The sequence below is a fragment of the Zalophus californianus genome, chromosome 6 (assembly GCF_009762305.2).
Source record: "Zalophus californianus isolate mZalCal1 chromosome 6, mZalCal1.pri.v2, whole genome shotgun sequence".
Classification (NCBI taxonomy): domain Eukaryota; kingdom Metazoa; phylum Chordata; class Mammalia; order Carnivora; family Otariidae; genus Zalophus; species Zalophus californianus.
Window position 1 is genome coordinate 11,598,065 of NC_045600.1, and position 17,117 is coordinate 11,615,181.

Genomic DNA, 17,117 nt, shown 5'->3' on the forward strand with positions numbered 1-17,117 from the left:
CTTTATTGGTTTTATATAAAAGCAGAACAGATGCCGGGCTCCGTGGGCTCTGCAGCCCATTCCACCTGGGGCCCAGCCCCTGACAGGGGTGCCAAGAGGTGCGTCTGGGGAACTTTGGGTTCAATTCAGCTGCCGGTAATTAATGCTACCTTAGACATTGCTGGGGACCAGAAAGGAAGGAGTAGCATCCACGCTCCCCAGGGGTCTCGTCCGCGGAAGCCTCAGATGCCGACCCTGCAGGCTGTGATCCTCACAGGGATCTTGGCCCAGGGCAGGGCAGGCTACGTGATTTCTGCAAAATGAAAATGTGTGATCCCTTGCTCAAAAAGTATTGCCGATTTCAAGGCAGCAACAGAAGGACATGAAAGCAAGCAGAAGACCCTTCTATGTGTGGGACCCTCTAAGCATGGGCTCCACGACTGCACAGGTGACCAATACCATAGTTTGCCACAGCCTGATGGGTTTCCCAGGACACGGGGCTTTCATGCCACGCTGGATGGTCCAGCTCGGTCCCAGCACTCTGGCTGGCTCAGCCTCACAGGGAGCCTCAGCGGCATTCCGACCCCTCAGCCTCTGCCGGGTCCAGCTCCCTGGCCTAGATGCCTGGGTCAGCCCCACGTGCAGGACTGCTTGCGGTCAGCAGCCCCGCGGGAGGCACTCCGGGTCCCGTGCCTGGGGAGCAGCCTCTCTGGACCCTGCGTGGTGGCCCGGCTGCCTCGCACCACGGTGCACAGGGCCTCCTCCTCCCAGGGGCCCCAAGGGTGGAGAGCGGCAAGCTTTTTTTTTTTTTTTGGCAAGCTTTAAAGAAAAAATTATTCATGACACTTGCTAAAGAACAAGGCAGACTTTATTTAAGGAGGCTCATCGCCACGGGTGCGGGGATCACTGCAGTAAGAGAGATTGGGCTTGAATCCGAGAATAGCAAGAAAACATGGGGATTTATATCCAAGGGGCAGGGTGGGGTCAGTGGGTGGAAAATTACTGAGAGGCCACATCAGGGGGATAGGAGATTCTGGCTACACTGACCTAAACAGGGCTCCTGCGGAAGGCAGGCCAGGGTAGTCAGCATCACCCTGGGGTTGGTGGGGTCGAGGAGTCCGCTCACGGGCGGACGGTGACCAGTGTGGAGGATGTGAGGTTCTGGCCAGACTGCCTTGGCAGGGTTCCTCCTAAAGTTGGACAACGTGGAGACAAACATGGAGCCCCAAAGGTCAGGGCCTCACGGAGACGAGAATTCAGAGGAGCCTGACCAAAACTTGGCCTGAGAGGGGCTGTCACAAAAGCCCTTGGCCCTCTTGGTTCCCCAAAGCTTTTATCGCAGGTGCTCTCCCTCCCCGGGCAGAGATTCCCCAAGAAGGCAGCTTGGCGCCCTCTCACCCCACCTCCTTCTCCCTGCCCTTCTCTTCCTGCCGCTCCCGGGTCCCAGGGCTGTGTCTCAAGACAAGCAGGTCGTCCCCCACCCCTGGGAGAAACCGTCATTCCTGCCCTGCAGGCTTGGTTCTTGAAGTCCTAACTGAAGTCCCCCAAATCCTCAGCACTCCCAAGCCCGTGTTCCACCTTCAAGAGGTCAAGTGTGTGTCCTCCCGGAGAGAGCGCCGTGGGGGATCAGCTCTGGATGGCGGGTTCCCCGAGCAGAGCAAGGTGTCTGTCCAACCTGCACTCCCAGCTGTCTTTCCTGGGTGGTGGCTAGATTGGAGGCGCTGGGTGCGGGGTGGGACCCACCATCTCACACAGTGGGCTCAGTAGCCCTGTGTGATCGGCTTTACCGCCCCCGCCTCCCCCCTCCCCGGTGTGGCAGTCTGGAGGGACTGAGCACCTCGGGGCTGGAGCTTTGGGGGACAGCTGTGAAGGTGCTTATCTGGAAAGGCTGAGCTGGACCAATGGTGCCTGACCTTGGTTGCACATTAGAATCACCTGGGGGCTTTTAAAAGCCCGCTGGCCAGGCCAGCTCGATTGCCTCTGGGGTGGGGCCCTGGGCAGCTGTGTGTTTTAAAGCTCCTCAGAGGACTCCGATGGACACAGCCAGGATTGAGAACGACTCAACAGAAGAGAGAGAGGCTCCAGAATGGAAAGCAGGCAAACACCTTCATCTAAGGAACAGGTGGAGGAGAAGCCAGGAGAAGAGCTGCAGAAATAAAGATGTGGAGAACCAAAGGAGTGAGTTTGTTTATTAGGAAGGACAAAATCCACAGTATTCAAACCTGCACAATGATTGAGGAGAACGACAGCCCAAGGGTATCGTGGTCTGATGACACATCCAGGGCAGAGAGTGGGACGTGAGCCCTCACAGGTAGTGAGGGGAAGCAGAGTCTCAGAAGAGAGTGCCTTTTCGGGGGGGGGATGGAGAGAAATCAGAATTTATTCCTCCCCTCTGCACTGCCTGGTGGACACCAGCTAGCAAAGGCCACATTGGTGGACCATGAGGCCACTTGCACCAGGCCCATGGTGAACTTGGAATTGCCTGCAGCAACTTCTAGAAAACATCAAAAGCAAGTTGACAGAGCCTGAGTTGTGACATCAACTAGGAGGCGGGCCCCCAGGAGGGGACAGATGCAGCCAAACACCTGCTACCTGGTCTGGTTTGGGCAGCTTCGGGCAGTGAATGGGGACTTGGCTTCTAAGCCAGCTCTCCTGGTGAGTAGCTGAGTCCCCGTGCACGGCAAACGTGCTCTCTGTACCGCGTTTCCCCATCTGTGACATGGAGGCAACACCAGCCCGTGTTTCACCGGCTTTCTAAGTCGTGAGGCGCCAGATGGGCTGAGGGATGCTGAGATGCTCAGACGCAAGGGCCCGTGGCTGCAGGACCCTCTGACATTACTGGACTGGAATTACCAAGACACTCCTGGATCAACTTTCAACAGGAAAAGAGTTAAAACAAAAGGGGCTTCCGTCTCTCTTTTAAAGTAGAATTTCTACCTGTGGGAAAGATTTTTTTTAAATGTGTTTTTAAATTTTAATTTGTTGTGGGTGGATATTTTATGAAGCACAGTAAATAGAAAAATGCAATGAAAAAGCAGACTAAGGCGTAACATTATCCGTCCTGTTGCCATAAATATTTATATTCTGTTTCTGTTGTCTTGTCGCAGATCGGGAGCAGTCGATAAGCCTGTACGGGTGCCCAGGTCACACTCTGAGTAGGACTGGTCTATCTCCTCACTTCCCAAAGTAGACCAGTAGCACTGGCATCACCCCTGGGAACTTGCTAGAAATGTAGCATCTTTGGTTCCATCCCCTGTCTGCTGAACCAGAATCTGCTTTTTAACAAACGCCCAGGTGATTCATGAGTGCGTTAATGTCTGTGGTGGTACCCGAGGCAGCTGGGTCTCAGGAAACTTGTAGAATGAAGGAATTACCCAGGATCTTGCCTCCTAATCTCAATTTCTCATAACACAGGAGCCGCTGGTCTAACCTATTCCAGATGAGCAGGACCAGCTACATAATAAATTAATTATTGAACACTACATCTGAAACTAATGATGTACTATATGTTGGCTAATTGAATCTAAATAAATAATCAAAAAAAATTTTGCAGGGCCCAGTGCAAAAATGAGAACATGGGGCCACCTTTTCAAAAACAATCATGAAGAAATCCAAAATTGTGACAACCAAGCCTGGGGCCCTTCTTAGTGACTGTGTGGGTCCCCTGCCCATGAAGCTGGCCTTGCTGATGAGGTAGGAAACGGTTGGGGACATTCTGGACTCACGCATGCTAGTCAAGATAAGTCACAACATTTCTGCCTTGTTTTTATTCATTAACGAACACTATAATTAAAACATTATAAAACCCTCATCCTTTTTGAAGTTTTTTTTTCTCGATATGCAAATAGGAATGGTTTTAAGTAAGGCTGGGATTCCAGTGTAAGTAATCCTTCCAAAAAATACAAATGTGTATGTGCCTATTAAAACGTAAATGGAAGCTCTGTATCGGGAAAGACAACTTGTGCTCATGGATTTTATTGACGGTGTACAGATTTTGATATATTGCATTACAATACTGACTGCTAGATTTCTTATAAAGATTTAGCTCATATTTACTCTAGATTTTTTCTTCACAATAAAAATAAACTCATGCCACTGTTTAGTAACCAATAGCATCAATTCATTCAAATTTAATGACAGTTTTATTAAACCTAGAATCTGATTATCACAGAGCATTCACAGTGCGGGAGGTCACAGTTATTGAAAAAATAAATAGTGAGATAAATATATTTATTATTTACAACTTTTCAACTCATTGCTCCTGCTTTGCTTGTTAGAATGAACAAGGATGGTGGCGTTCAGTCCGACATGCCAGAAATGTCTCGGGGGCGGGGGGACTCAAGTGACATATAAGAGCCCCAGAAGTTCTTGGTTTTGATCGTTTTTAAGGGGGTTCTTCCTGGACATGAGAGGCCCCCCGATTCTATCTACCTGCTGTTTGGTAGGCCATGGCCAGACCCCAGGGAAATCCCACGGTCCTGCGAAAACTGTGCCCAGCCTGCCTCTTGGGCATCTGGGATGTGCCCAGCCTCTCTCCTCGCTTGGCCCTTTCCTTGGCGGGTCCTCCCCTGCCACGGGCCCGGCCCCTCTGGCGGGCAGCCCTCTCGCCTCTCTAGGTCATCAAGGCTCTCTTTGTGTTCACCCAGCAACTACTCCTGGCTGGCAGTTGCTGGCCAGGAGACACATGCAGAAGGCACCTTGCTCTGAACTGGACATCCAGCCTCCCGGACTAGCAGCTCCCTGAAGAAGTTCCCCAAGAGCTGGCCCCCAGAGGCTCAGCCACAGCTCTGTCTGCTGGGTCCCCAAAAATCTGTGGTCTAAGCCATGTGGAAGAAGTGCCAGGAAGCGTTCTACAGCTCAGAAGGGCACCTCTGGAGGTGAGGACAGGGATGCCCCACTGGCCAGGAAAAAAAAAAAAAAAGAACCCACTAGAACATTTGATTTGGAAAAACGGAGCTGCCTGGCTCACACCCCAGTCATTTTCAGTGTGAGGAAGGCCCGGCTCCTTCTGTTAAAGGAGACAGTCCATCTGGATAATTGGGAATCCCTATCTTGGAAATTCTGGGGTGGGAGCGGGTAGGGTGCTGTTGTCTGGGACCCTCCTTTTATTCACAAAGGCTGATCGTACCAGACCACGCAACTAGAAACCCCAAACTGCCCATACTTTCTCTCGATAGCTTAAAAAAATTGTTTTCCAGTGATGGGGTAGGGAGGGTACATACCTTCTCCAGAATTAAGGGTTTTATTGGCCTTGACCATGGAAAAGTCCCAACCAACATGTTGCATAAAAAGCAACTGTTTAAATTCTGGCAACAGTGGGAATAGGTGTGGATTATGTCCAAATTTGTCATCACGCTTTTAACCAAGGAGCAATCAATCCCAGACCCACAAATCTAATAATGGATAAAGCTACACAACCAAGGGCTTGACTGTCACGGGGGTGCAGTGGGCATTTTCAGCTCTCAGAGCTGCCTCCCATCGCCCCCAGGTCTGTCTCGGGGGTATTCAGGCCACAGATATTTCCTCAGACTAGAAGGGACCATGTTTTCAGCCGCTGCTGCGAATCTTGTGGAGGACACCAGCTCCTGAGCCCTGGACATGCACACATCTGTACGAGGTGAGGGAAAACCCTGGAAACACGAAGATAAAAGATGACACAAAGCAGGACCACCAGCCCCTGGCAGTGTGTGAAGATTCAGCGGAGACAAATGGAACCAGGGTACTATTCGTCATTGAAAAATTAGAATTAAAAAAAAAAAAAAACCTCCACAAAATATCAAAGCTTTAATACCAGCCAGCTGGCTTCCTTGTTGCGATGGAAAAAGCAGCTCCACCCACGTGGCACAATGGGAAAAATGCACCTCTTCTCCCGATTTTATGTGGACACCCAGTTCCTCGAGTTTGGGCAACATTGTGACAGGCTGGTTGGTCTCCCGTCGGCTACTAGGCTTGAGGGATGGCCTGACACATAGCTAGTCTCCCAGTCTGCTATTCCTCATGGAGAAGCAAATACAACAACTTAATGTCTTTTAAAAATCTGTGCCCCTGTGGTCTGTGCCCTTTGGGGAACATTTTCTACAGTTCTCTGCCTTGTAGGGATGGATCCATGGAAAGACCCCCCTCGTTCTACTGCCCGCATGCCTGATGCAGTGGGAAGGTTTACCCAGTGCGGGAGGGGCCCCTTCTCTGTGCTTTGAGAAGGTCCGGAGGGAGGCTTGAGGGGCTCAGGTGATCAGCTGCAGCAACCAGAAGAGCCAGAATGTACTTGTCCACACCTGGTGGGGGTGTCCAGACACTCTGGGTGAACCCACATAGAGAGGGCAGGGGTCAGGGAGGCAGCACTTTGGGTGTGTGTGTGTTCCAGGGGCTGGAGGGAGAGGACAGATTTCCTGCCACCCAAGAGGTGCCCAGAGAGCATTTTCAGAAATTTCTGGAAGTTTCTATGAGCACAACAAAGCTGCCAAGACGTGAACCATCTCAGGTGCCCTGGACACCTCAGCTAACTGCCCCAAAGGGAGAAAGACACACAGAGATCATGTTCAGAGGGTGTTAGACTCGGGAATATTTAAGTCACGGCGCGTGGGAAACAATCTCCTGAAGATTTGCAGCCTAACAGGCAAGTTCCTGGTTTATTCAAGTAGTAAGCTCTTGTTGGGAGCCTGTCACATACACAGCCCAGTCATCTTTTCCAGTCAAGGAGGGACATGGCCCGCGAGGGAAGGAAAGCGGGAGGGTGCGGTGGAAGAGAAGGGACCACCCCCAGCCCTCGGCCCACTCAGGGTCACACCCCCTGGGGAGCACCAGCCCCAGTTTCGGCGTCTCTGCTTCCCTCCTGCTGACCCACAGGAGAAAGTCCCCACATGTGGCAGGCAGCACCTGCACTGTTCCCGCGCCTGGACCCCACTGGCCCATCTCATGCCAGGGGAAGGAGGGCAGGGCACGAAAGCAGCTTCAGCCTCTGGTGCTGGGGTTCTCCCCCACTTCCCCTCTGCCCCAGGGGGTACAGAACTGACCCTCTCGCAGGCCATCTCACCTCTGTCCACCCCCACCTTAAGGAGAGGGAGGGGCCGGCCCCAGGACTCTGGCAGGAGACACATGTCAGGCTTGTGATTCCTCATCCGAGGGGGCAGTTTCTTCCTTGGGGACCTAGACCCCTGGGCAGCCCAGGAGCGGTTCTTTGGTTGGGGTCTGTAGGACTGCTCTAGAGTGATGGGCATGCCCCCCACCTGGTTTAACCTGGCTCTGGGGGGGTTCTGCCTTATCAGCTGCTTGGGTCTGTAAAAGCAGGGGATGGACAGGCAGAAGCAAGACGTAGCCCTAACAGGTGTGTGTGGGGGAGGGGTGATGAGCAGCGAGGTCTGTGCACGCGGACGAGATTCAGAGACCAGCAGACTGCAGGTTACCGGAAGGATCATGGCTCTGCCCTGCCCTGCCCGCGGTGCCCTTCACCATTAGTCTTCCCCCAACCCCCCAAGCTGACTCAGAACCTTCCTCCAGGGCCAGGCTTTCAGACACCACACACCTAACAACCCTGTCCGTGCTCGAGCTGGTAAGGGCAAATTCCAAACTAGAAACTGAACAGGAACCACCTGCTCCGGATTCTACAGACATTTTCCATCTCAGTGCCATGGTTCATTTTTTTCTTTCCTGCTCCCAGTCAGAAGAGCTGAATTTATTTTTTTATTGCCTATTTTTGAAGCAGAGTAATTACCCCATGCTAATTAGCTTTGGGAATAAAATAAAGGACGTAATCCTGTATAGTGATAAAAGCATCATTTTAAAGTGAAGGCCTAATTAATCAAGCAATTCTTTAAACTCGTGATGAAAAATAGTTAAAAAGGAGAATTATTCACCTATAGTGTACATACAGTTTCCTAGATACAATAAATACACAGATCCTTTAAGGAAGTTACATTGGCACATTACAGTCAAAAGAGAATTAGCCAGCAGGAGTGCTCTAGGTACTAGAAACACTATATTTTTTTTGTCTCCAACTGCAACTGTAGGATACTGTATCATCTCAGACGGACTCTCCTGAGGAAGAGGCAGGTAATTAGGATGTGTTCTCTAGAAGCTACCCAAGGATTCAGAGAAGTGAACATCAGCACAGACATCATCGGGGCCACGTGGCCTGTGCCGTGTAGATAAAAAAATCTTTTGGTCTTTACCAGGAAAAAAAACAGGGGCACCGGACAGGGACAGCTATTGGAATCTGAGCTGGGGCACCAGGAGTCGATTAACTGTTTGCCGACGTTTTAACTTAAACAATGAGAACCAACCACAAGGGTAAGGCTATGCCTCCACCCACCCCCCCACCAAGGATGGCCAACCCACTGGCCCCCCAGGGAGGGGTGATGAGTGGGAGCTTGGCTCCTATTCTGCTACTTACTGACAGTCGGCCTAGAGTCACCCGGCCTCTCCCAAGACTACATGTTCTGTTACACAGGGAGAATCATCCGTATGTACGTCAAAGGGCAATCCTGAGAACTGAGATGGAGATGGACACACTTTGAAGCCCAGATGAGGCCGTAAGACCAAAGGGACCCTGTGAGCTAAGCTGAAAGGTCCTAGGGGGCTCTGAACTCCTGGGCATGTCAAGTATATACCAACGATCCCACTGGTCTCCCACTTAGCTGATTTCTTAGGAAAATCACCTTTGTCCTCAACTTGAAGACCACAGAGCCCAATCTAGGTAGAGAAACAAAAGAGGAACCTTAGTGTGGTGTAGCTGCTAACACTGATGCGGATCCAGAACAGAAGCCTGGTGACCGAGTTCCCTCCCGTCTTAGGCTCACGCTCACTGAAAGGACACAGCCGCAAGCACTTCCTCTTTTGAAATTCAGGAGGCCTTAGCAAGCACAGCCACGAATTCTGCCTCAGGTCACAATCTTTGGGTTTCAGGAAGGAATTAGCTATTGCATTTCAGCTCATCACCCGTGACTGATTATTGGTGAATCACTAAAAACCTTCTTTCCTCACCCTATCCGGGCCAGTTCCCATACATTCTTCTGGGCAAAATACCCCAGTTATTAAAAGTGCATCAAATCCGATAGACTTTTGCAATAGAAATATTAAAAAAATAAGAAAAAAACCCCTCTATATAAAATGAATTGTGCTTTCTTTTTTAGAAACCACGGATGGTTTGTGTTCATAAATCTTTTTAATATAGATCTGAGAGCTACGAAGCAGGCGAAAACTGTTTAGCATTTTTTTTTTTTTTCTCTCTCTCTGTGACTCCACCTCCCATCCTTGGCCCTTCACGGGGCAGCCAACCCTACGGCTCAAGAAACTTAGCTCTACAAAATGCCAAGTCATGGTTTTCATACTTGCCTCCTGGGAACAGAGAGCAATTCTTTTTTTTTTTTTTTTTTTTCAGGAAATCCCTCTTCTCATTTTAACCCCTTACGGGTGGCTCACTCATTCCGGTTCAGCAGGCTATGAAATTTGCTGAGCACAGAGACAGTCGGGTCTTGCAACAGGGTGACTTATGAGAGGAGAGCACTTAAAGGGACAACAACCCCACACGGATGTTGTGCCGCATCACGCGGAGGGTCTGGACTGTATGGCCGCAAACTACCATCTCCGCTGCGTCTCCGAATTAGCGCCCAGGTAGATGTTAGTCTTTCATGCTTTTCTATATTCCAAACCGAACGTCTCGGTGTCAGTGCAACACGATACACACAGGGTCCGTTTTCCATGGAGCGTTAGTTTTTTTGGTCCCCAGCATGGCCTTTTTGTACGGAATGCTATTTTTTCAAGTATGATGATCTACAGGACATTTTATTTTTTAATACCTCATCGCTCTTTCTCTGAAGGCCTCAATACAAGTGACAAGGAAGTTCACGCGTGTTTCCCCTCTTGGCTGTGAGACGCTTTTTCCAGTCTTCCGATTTTTCCAGAGAAAGGGGTGGAGTGTTTGCCCTTGGGGGTCCCCCCCCAAACGCTCAGCAGGGTGAGGCCTTGTCCCCTCCGAACGGCGAGTGCTCCCAGCCGAGGTCAGGGGCGCACATGCGGCCTGAGGGACTCACACCGCGCCCCCCCCCGCCCCCCCCCCCCGGCCCAGAGGTGACACTTGAGGCGACACTCCCATTTTGCACTTGCCCCAGGGGACCTCCCGTTCTCCTGGCTGCCTCACTTCCGAGGCTGCCGGGCGACAGAAAGACACACTGCACACGGAAGTCCTCACTACAGTGTCTGAGAGAGGCAAGGGGCACGCCGCACCCGTGTGGCTGCCAGCTCAGGGGGCTGCCAGGTGGCTCGGCAGCAGCCCCTCAGTCTTGCCTTGCGTGGGGAGGGCAGAGCTCCGAGCAGGAGGAGGACGCCGTCCAGCGGCCGGGCTTGTGACCAGACGACGAGCACGACGGCCCTTCCTTCCAGCGTGTGGAAGAGCAGAAGGTGACCACCGAGGCAGGAGAGACTGGCGGTGGGGCAGGGGAGAGAGCGAGGACACCGGCACCGGAGAGTCCAGAACAGCTCCCGGGGCGGGGGGGGGGGGGGGGGGGGGGGCGGCGCGCGCAGCGGCTGGGCTTTAATTGTCTTCTCGGCACATGGGCAAGTTGACAAAGGTGAAGACGTTAAACTCGATCATTATGGAGAAGCACAAGAAGACGGCGTAGAGGGCCAGCACGCAGACGCCCAGCTTCCGGTCAAGTCTCCACTTGTTGAGATGGATGCCGAGGACCTGGAGGGACAGAGCGCAAGGATGGGCCCGGGTGTGGGGGGTGGGGGGGTAGAGGAATGAATGCAGTTGTCCAGGCATTTTCCCTGGAAAACTAGACACACGCTACGGACCCCAGAACTTTCTCCAAAATGTGGGTGAGGGCAGAGTGGCGCCACAAGGCACATCCGTGGTCCAGTCCGATGGAAGGGCGAGCCCCTGACCCAGGCCCGCGGGCTCCGGGGACACACGGCAGCTGCCCCCGTGGGACGGCCCGCCTCGAGCAGGCACACCAGTTCCTGGGGACCCGAGTGTCCTCAAGGCCCAGCACGGCACCAAGGGCCTCCCCCTGCCCAGACCTTCTCTCGCGACAATCAGGGACCTTCTCGGAGTCCTCTTTGCTGAACTTGGCATCCTCAGCCCTCTTAGGCAAAACTTCTAATGCATCTATTGGCTCACAGCCTGGCTAACTTCAGGGGTGGGGTGTGTGTGTGTGAGTGTGTGAGTGTGTGAGTGTGTGTGTGTGTGTGTGTGTGTGTCTAATGCATCTATTGGCTCACAGCCTGGCTAACTTCAGAGGTGGGGTGTGTGTGTGTGTGTGTGTGTGTGTGTGTGTGTGTGTGTGTGTGTAGATGGGCTTGGAGCACATCCTCATTCTATATTGCTTCTAGACCCTCCCACACTTCATGCCTTTCTTTCTTATCTCTGAATTGAGACTTCCTAAGGGCTGGATCACAGTTACCCCATCAGAGCAAGGCCATGGGTTCTATAGAGACAGACGAATCTGGGTTCAAATCCCAGCTTTCCCATTTCCTACCCCTGTGACCTTGGGCGAGGTACTTAACCCCTTGGCCTCGATTTCTTCTGCCAAATGGGAACAGTATCATCAGGTGGCTGTAAGGACTGAATAAAATAAGCAGAGGTACAGTGTGTAGCTCAAGCCCGGGCGCGTGGAATAAGGTGGCCTCGGTATTACTCATGTGCCAGTCCTGAGGCCTGACAGTCATGCCCTCCCTCTGTCAGCTTGGCTAGGCTGGGCAAAATTTCTCTCCTCCTGGCCGTAGTGAGGGGAGACGGATGGGGCAGTGGGGAGACAGGGATGCAGTTCACTTGCTCTGGTGACTTCTTAGTCACTCAGGGAAAAGTGTAGTAGGGGGGGTGCCAAGGTTCTGGGTGCAAATTGTGTCTGGAGGGATCTGTGAATTTGCGTTTTCTCAGTGTCATCCCTCGCTGCCAGAGGGAAGAGAGATGGGTTTCAGAGACACCGCAAGTAACGATGCAGGATCAGATGGAATGAAGGACAATTCCGGAACCGGAAGACTCACAGTGAGAGCGACAGAGCCCAGCAACAACACCACGGAATAGACCAGACCCCGGCTGTTGATCTTCACCTGGAAAAACAAACACACATGCCTTGAATCTCGGGGCTGCTCGGGGCCCTGTTCTGAGAGCCCAGGGCATCCTCGTGTATTCCTTCTGGAAGGCATAGGGTAGGGTGTTCACGGTGAGCCTGTAGTGGGGGAGGGTCGGCTAACCGTGGATTTAAGTCTCCACTCTGCTTGGGAAGGAAGTGACGAGGAGGGGACACACGTGCCCGTGGGCTGAGGTGCGGGGGTGGCTGCACATGGGGGCTTCCTCCTGCAGGTGCCCCTCAGGCCATTCCAGAGGTCCTCATGGAAAGTGGGTGCCAGGGTGCCAAGGGGGGGGCAGCGTGTCCCCTGGGGCTCTCTGCTGGAACAGGGCCAATGCCACTGTCCGTCCCCATCAAGTACTCCTGTCTGGCACCCACGGCAGACTTATAAGGCTTATAAGGCAGTGGGAGGAACTTACCGTGGACCCATAGTTAATAACCATGGTCTGCAGGCCCCATGGTATGCCGAGTCCCACTAGGATGTCAAATACATTGCTTCCTATGGTGTTTGAGACCGCCATGTCACCAAGGCCTAGAGCAGACAATTGACACGTGTCATTCACCAAGATGAGGTTGCTGGAAACCCCTATTTGTGTCCTAGTTGCGCTGCTCTTCAGAAGGGAATTCCTCCTTCCTGGATCCCACACTTCAGAAAATTCTTATGAGGTCTAAATCCACTCCATGAAATCTAAGGGGCCCCCTAGGGGCTGAGTGATGACCCTTAAGATTCCTATGTTAGAGTCCTAACCTCCAATAGCTCAGAATGTGGCATTATTTGGAGATAGGACCTTTATAGGATCATCAACTTAAAAGGGGTCATTGGGGTAGACCCTAATCTGACTAGTGTTCTTACAAAAGGGGACACCTGCACACAGCACGGAGGGAACATGAAGACAGCCGTTTACAAGCCAAGGAGAGAGGCCTGGAACAGATTCTCCCTCACGGCCCTCAGGAAGAACCAACTCTGCCAATACCTTGACCTTGGGCTGCAAGCCTCCAGAACCCTGAGACCATACATTTCTGTTCTTTGGGGTGCTTTGTTATGGCAGCCCTGAGAAACGAATATAGGGCCCTCTATCATTTCTCCTGCTGGGGCAGTCCCCTGATGTTCCCCGAGGACCCACTATGTGCTCCGAGGACCCACTATGTGTGTCACCTTATTGAATCCCTCCCAGTTACCCTGGGAGGGAGGGGGCATTGTCCTCATGGCATATGATGGCATCAAGGCTTGGGGCACGCCCAAAGTCACACAGTTTGTGAGCGGTCCAGCATCCCTCACACTGAGCCAGGCTGTGTCCTTGGGGCCCAGGTCGTGGGGCCATGACCTCAGAGGATAAGGCATCAGGTCTCATGCCCTGGAGGCTTCTGCGGGGTAAACTCTTTTCTCCCAACTAGACTAGAAGCATCTTAGAGGCTAGGGACCTCGCCATCATCCTTTGCTTCCTGCCCAACTGGCTGGGATCATGCTAGCCACACAAGCAAAGGACTTAACAGCTCGAGGGGTATTAAAAGTTAGAAAACAAACTTGTACAGACTCTGGCTGCCTGCCGTCTGCTCTACCTGGGCCACCTAACTTCCATCCGACATGAGCGTCAGAAGCTGCCACGAATGCAAGTGTGTGTGCGCGCAATGAACGAGCTTGGAACACAAATGTCTGCAGCCCTAAGACTGCTTGGGTCCCTGAGAAGCTTGCAGCCGCTCGGCCCCGCACCCGGACGGCCGAACCGCGTCCGTCTGAGCACCGGCCCTGTGGGGGGACGCTGGGCTACCCCCTCCTCCTGCCCTGTGGCTGTCACCTGCGGACCTCCAGGACACAGTGCCTCTCTCAAGGACCTCATGTTTTTCCTCCCTGTCTCGGCACCGTGCTGGGTGCCTTCAAAATCTTGGCGGTGCTGCTGGGGCGCTGACTCCGGGGCATCAGCCTCTCAGCATCTCAGTCTCTGGAACAACACAGGGACGTGCAACAGCAGTTTTGGGCCAGCTACTCGCCTCTGGTGAGGACGCAGCACCCGCTCGATGGGTCAGGAGGTACGCGGATGCCCAAGTTTGAGAGGAGAAGGTTCCTCAGATTTGGCAGGCTTCCCGCCCTGCGCAGGTGCTGCGTATCGAGGAAACTCAGGGCAACCTCTCTCAAACTTCAAGAGTGTAGGACTCACTTGGGGGCCTGGCGGTGGGCCTGGGGTGGGCCTGAGAGTCTGCATTTCTTTCTTAAAATTAATTCATCAATTAATTAATTCTGGGGGGAGAGAGAGCAAGAGCGGGGGGGTGGGGAGGGGCACAGGGGGCGAGAGACTCTGAAGCAGGCTCCACGTTCAGCTCAGCACAGAGCCCAACGTGGGGCTCAATCTCACAACTGTGAAATCATGACCTGAGCTGAAACCAAGAGTCGGATGCTTAACCCACTGAGCCACCGAGGCAGCCTGAGATTCTGCATTTCTTACAAGCTCCCTGGTCAAGCTGCTGCTGCCGCCGCCAGCCCAGCCCACACTTGGAGCTGGGAGGATGCAGGATCTCCGCGTTAGAGCACGTGGCATGGTCTGCTTGTGCAATGGATTCTGAGCAGAGGTTTCTGGACCCTTTGCCACGAAGGAAGTGCCCATGCTTTAACCATGTCTGCTGGATCCTCGGCCAGTGTCCCTGGTGTCACTTTCATGACGATACGCTCCACCTGCCCCTTGCCCTCACTCACTTTCTGTGCCCTCCACATTCCACAGGAGTCACCCTGATAGGATGTCCTCCCTCAGAACCCCACTTAGCCCGGGTTCCCACAGAGCCCTTTCTTCACCTCAGCCCCCGGCCCCTCACCTTCTACCATCATGACCCTGGCCCCCAGCCAGCCTGGACTCCAGGGTTGGTTGTTTCAACAGCACATTCTCTTACCCCTTGACCTTCCCTGCATCCACCCGGCAACCCCAGCTCTGGGTGAACTTGTCATCTCTCACGTGTGTGTCACTGGAGCTGGGTATGCCTGAGTCCCACTTGGCCAAGCTGACGCCACTGAACATCAGCTAGGCCCTCGATGCTCGGTGGCTCTCCTATTCCTCACTGCACCGGGTTGAACAGTGACCTCCCCGCAGCTCCTGTCCTCCCGGCACCGGTGCCTGGGGCTTTATTTGCAAATAGGGTCTTTGCAGATGTGATCAAACTAAAATGAGGTCATACTGAATTAGGATGGGCCCTGAGGCACGGACGGGTGTCCTCCTAAGGAGAGGGAAGTTTGGACACAGACACACGCAGAGGGATGAGCACCACATGCTGAGGGAGGCAGAGACAACAGTGACGCAGCCCTAAGCCCGTCCGGCCACCCCGAGAAGCTGGGGGGAGAGGCCTGGAACAGACCCTTCCCTACAGCCTCTGGAGGGAGTGTGCGGCCTGGCTGCCACCTCGATTTTGGGCTTCTAGCGTCCAGAACTGTGCAACCATCAGTCTCTTGTTTTAAGCCACCCCGTTGTGGTGTTTTGGTTACGACAGCCCTAGGAAGTGAAGACACTCACCTCAGAGGTCACTCTAAACCCCGCTCCCCTCAGTTGCTGTCTCCACTGTCCCCACTCTCCACAAGCCTCCGGCCTACGTCAGCCACACTCCCACATTTCTCTCCCAACATCTCAGGTCTTCTCAGGACCGACTGACCCCTTCAGTCAACCCTTCCTCCTAACTTGGGAGGAATAAAATGTCACTTTCCGCCTTCCAGAGCCCACTTTCCCCTTGGGCACTTCTTTCCTGTCTCCTCTGAGGTGTCATTCTATTATTGGCCCCCGGCGCCCCGCCCCCCCCATACTTTCACACTTTCATCTGTGGATGTGTGGGGGTCCATGCTGGGTTGCGGCCTCACCAGCACAGACACCACAATCAATAAAGGTCAGTCCTTTACGGGGCTTTTGTTCTGCATTAAAGAGCATACAGGTACTCCTCACCTTGCTTAACCCATGTCAGGTAGTGAGCCCCAAAGAAAAACCACTAACCAACCAACCAAGTAACCAAACTCGTATCCATGTTCTAGAACTTTAAGAAGAGGAAAACAGTTGGGAGGTACACGGAGGTACATGGAGATACCCCTCCTCCTTTGCCTTCCTGGGACCCGAAGACTTCTCGTTACTATTATTGCATTTGCTGTAAGAAGTCAGGGTTTCAGCTCTGTTTAATGTCGCACTGGTGATCTCAGAACAAGTTCCTTTGATCCAAGTCTGCAGAGGCAAATGGTTCTAGAGATCTGGATGGGGATGTTTATGGCGGTCGTATTGTCTCCACGGATGGACTCGGGATGCATGATGCTTTCCCCTCATCAGCCGGCTCCAGAGCAGAATGTAACAGCTACCGGTCAGAAGGGCCATGAACTCCAACCCCAGTAGGGGCAGGGGGGCCTGCCTGGTGATGCTCACAGCTGGAGGGGCACCACCCTTACCTTGTCTCGCCACGATTAAGCTGGCCATGCAGTCTGGAACACTCGTGCCCGCTGCCAGGAAAGTGATGCCCATGATGACATCAGGGATCCCAAGAGTGTATCCAATAATAGTCACCTGCAGAAGAGTTGGGGGGCGGGGGCATGAACCAGAAGAGTCGGGGGAGGGGACATGAACTCCGGGAGGAACACCCAGGACCTTTGCTTATTCCGAGTGCTTTTAACTGGAACGTAGGACTGCTGTTCTATTTGCTGTTTTAAAACATTTAGAAATGGAAAGAAAATGAAAACAAGACCCACAGACGACCACTATTACCCTTTTCTGTCAGCCCGTGGTTCTCAAACTTGAGCACGTGGAAAAGCCTCTGGCGGGCTGGTTACAATGCAGACTGCTCCCCCCGCCCCCCACGTTTCTGATTCAGGAGGCCTGGGGTGAAGCCCGAGAGTTGACGTTCCTACCCAGTTCCCAGGTGGCTACTGGTCTGGGAATCACACTTGAAAACTCTTGCTTTAGAATATACCCTTGACCTTCTTTTTGGTGTGTGTGTGTGTTAGACGCTGTGGATACCTTTCCACCCTGTGTCATCATCTTTGACACTATTTTAAACTGATGCACAGATTTCACGGCGTGGCTCTATGGTTCTAGCCAATCCCTCACCATCGGACAGTGA

General features: G+C 52.9%; 1 protein-coding gene across 5 annotated transcripts in view; it reads right to left on the reverse strand.

Annotated features, from left to right (window-relative positions):
• Positions 1–3,945: 3,945 nt before the first annotated feature.
• Positions 3,946–17,117, reverse strand: part of SLC24A4 (solute carrier family 24 member 4) — a 183,630-nt gene continuing 170,458 nt past the window's right edge. For all 5 annotated transcript variants that reach the window (XM_027572514.2, XM_027572513.2, XM_027572516.2 and 2 more), the window contains 4 exons: positions 16,450–16,564; positions 12,467–12,579; positions 11,962–12,027; positions 3,946–10,660 (listed from right to left, as the gene is read on the reverse strand). In XM_027572514.2, the coding sequence (XP_027428315.1) occupies positions 10,508–10,660; positions 11,962–12,027; positions 12,467–12,579; positions 16,450–16,564 (447 nt within the window). In that variant the 3' untranslated portion in view covers positions 3,946–10,507. The remainder of the gene's footprint in view (positions 10,661–11,961; positions 12,028–12,466; positions 12,580–16,449; positions 16,565–17,117) is intronic.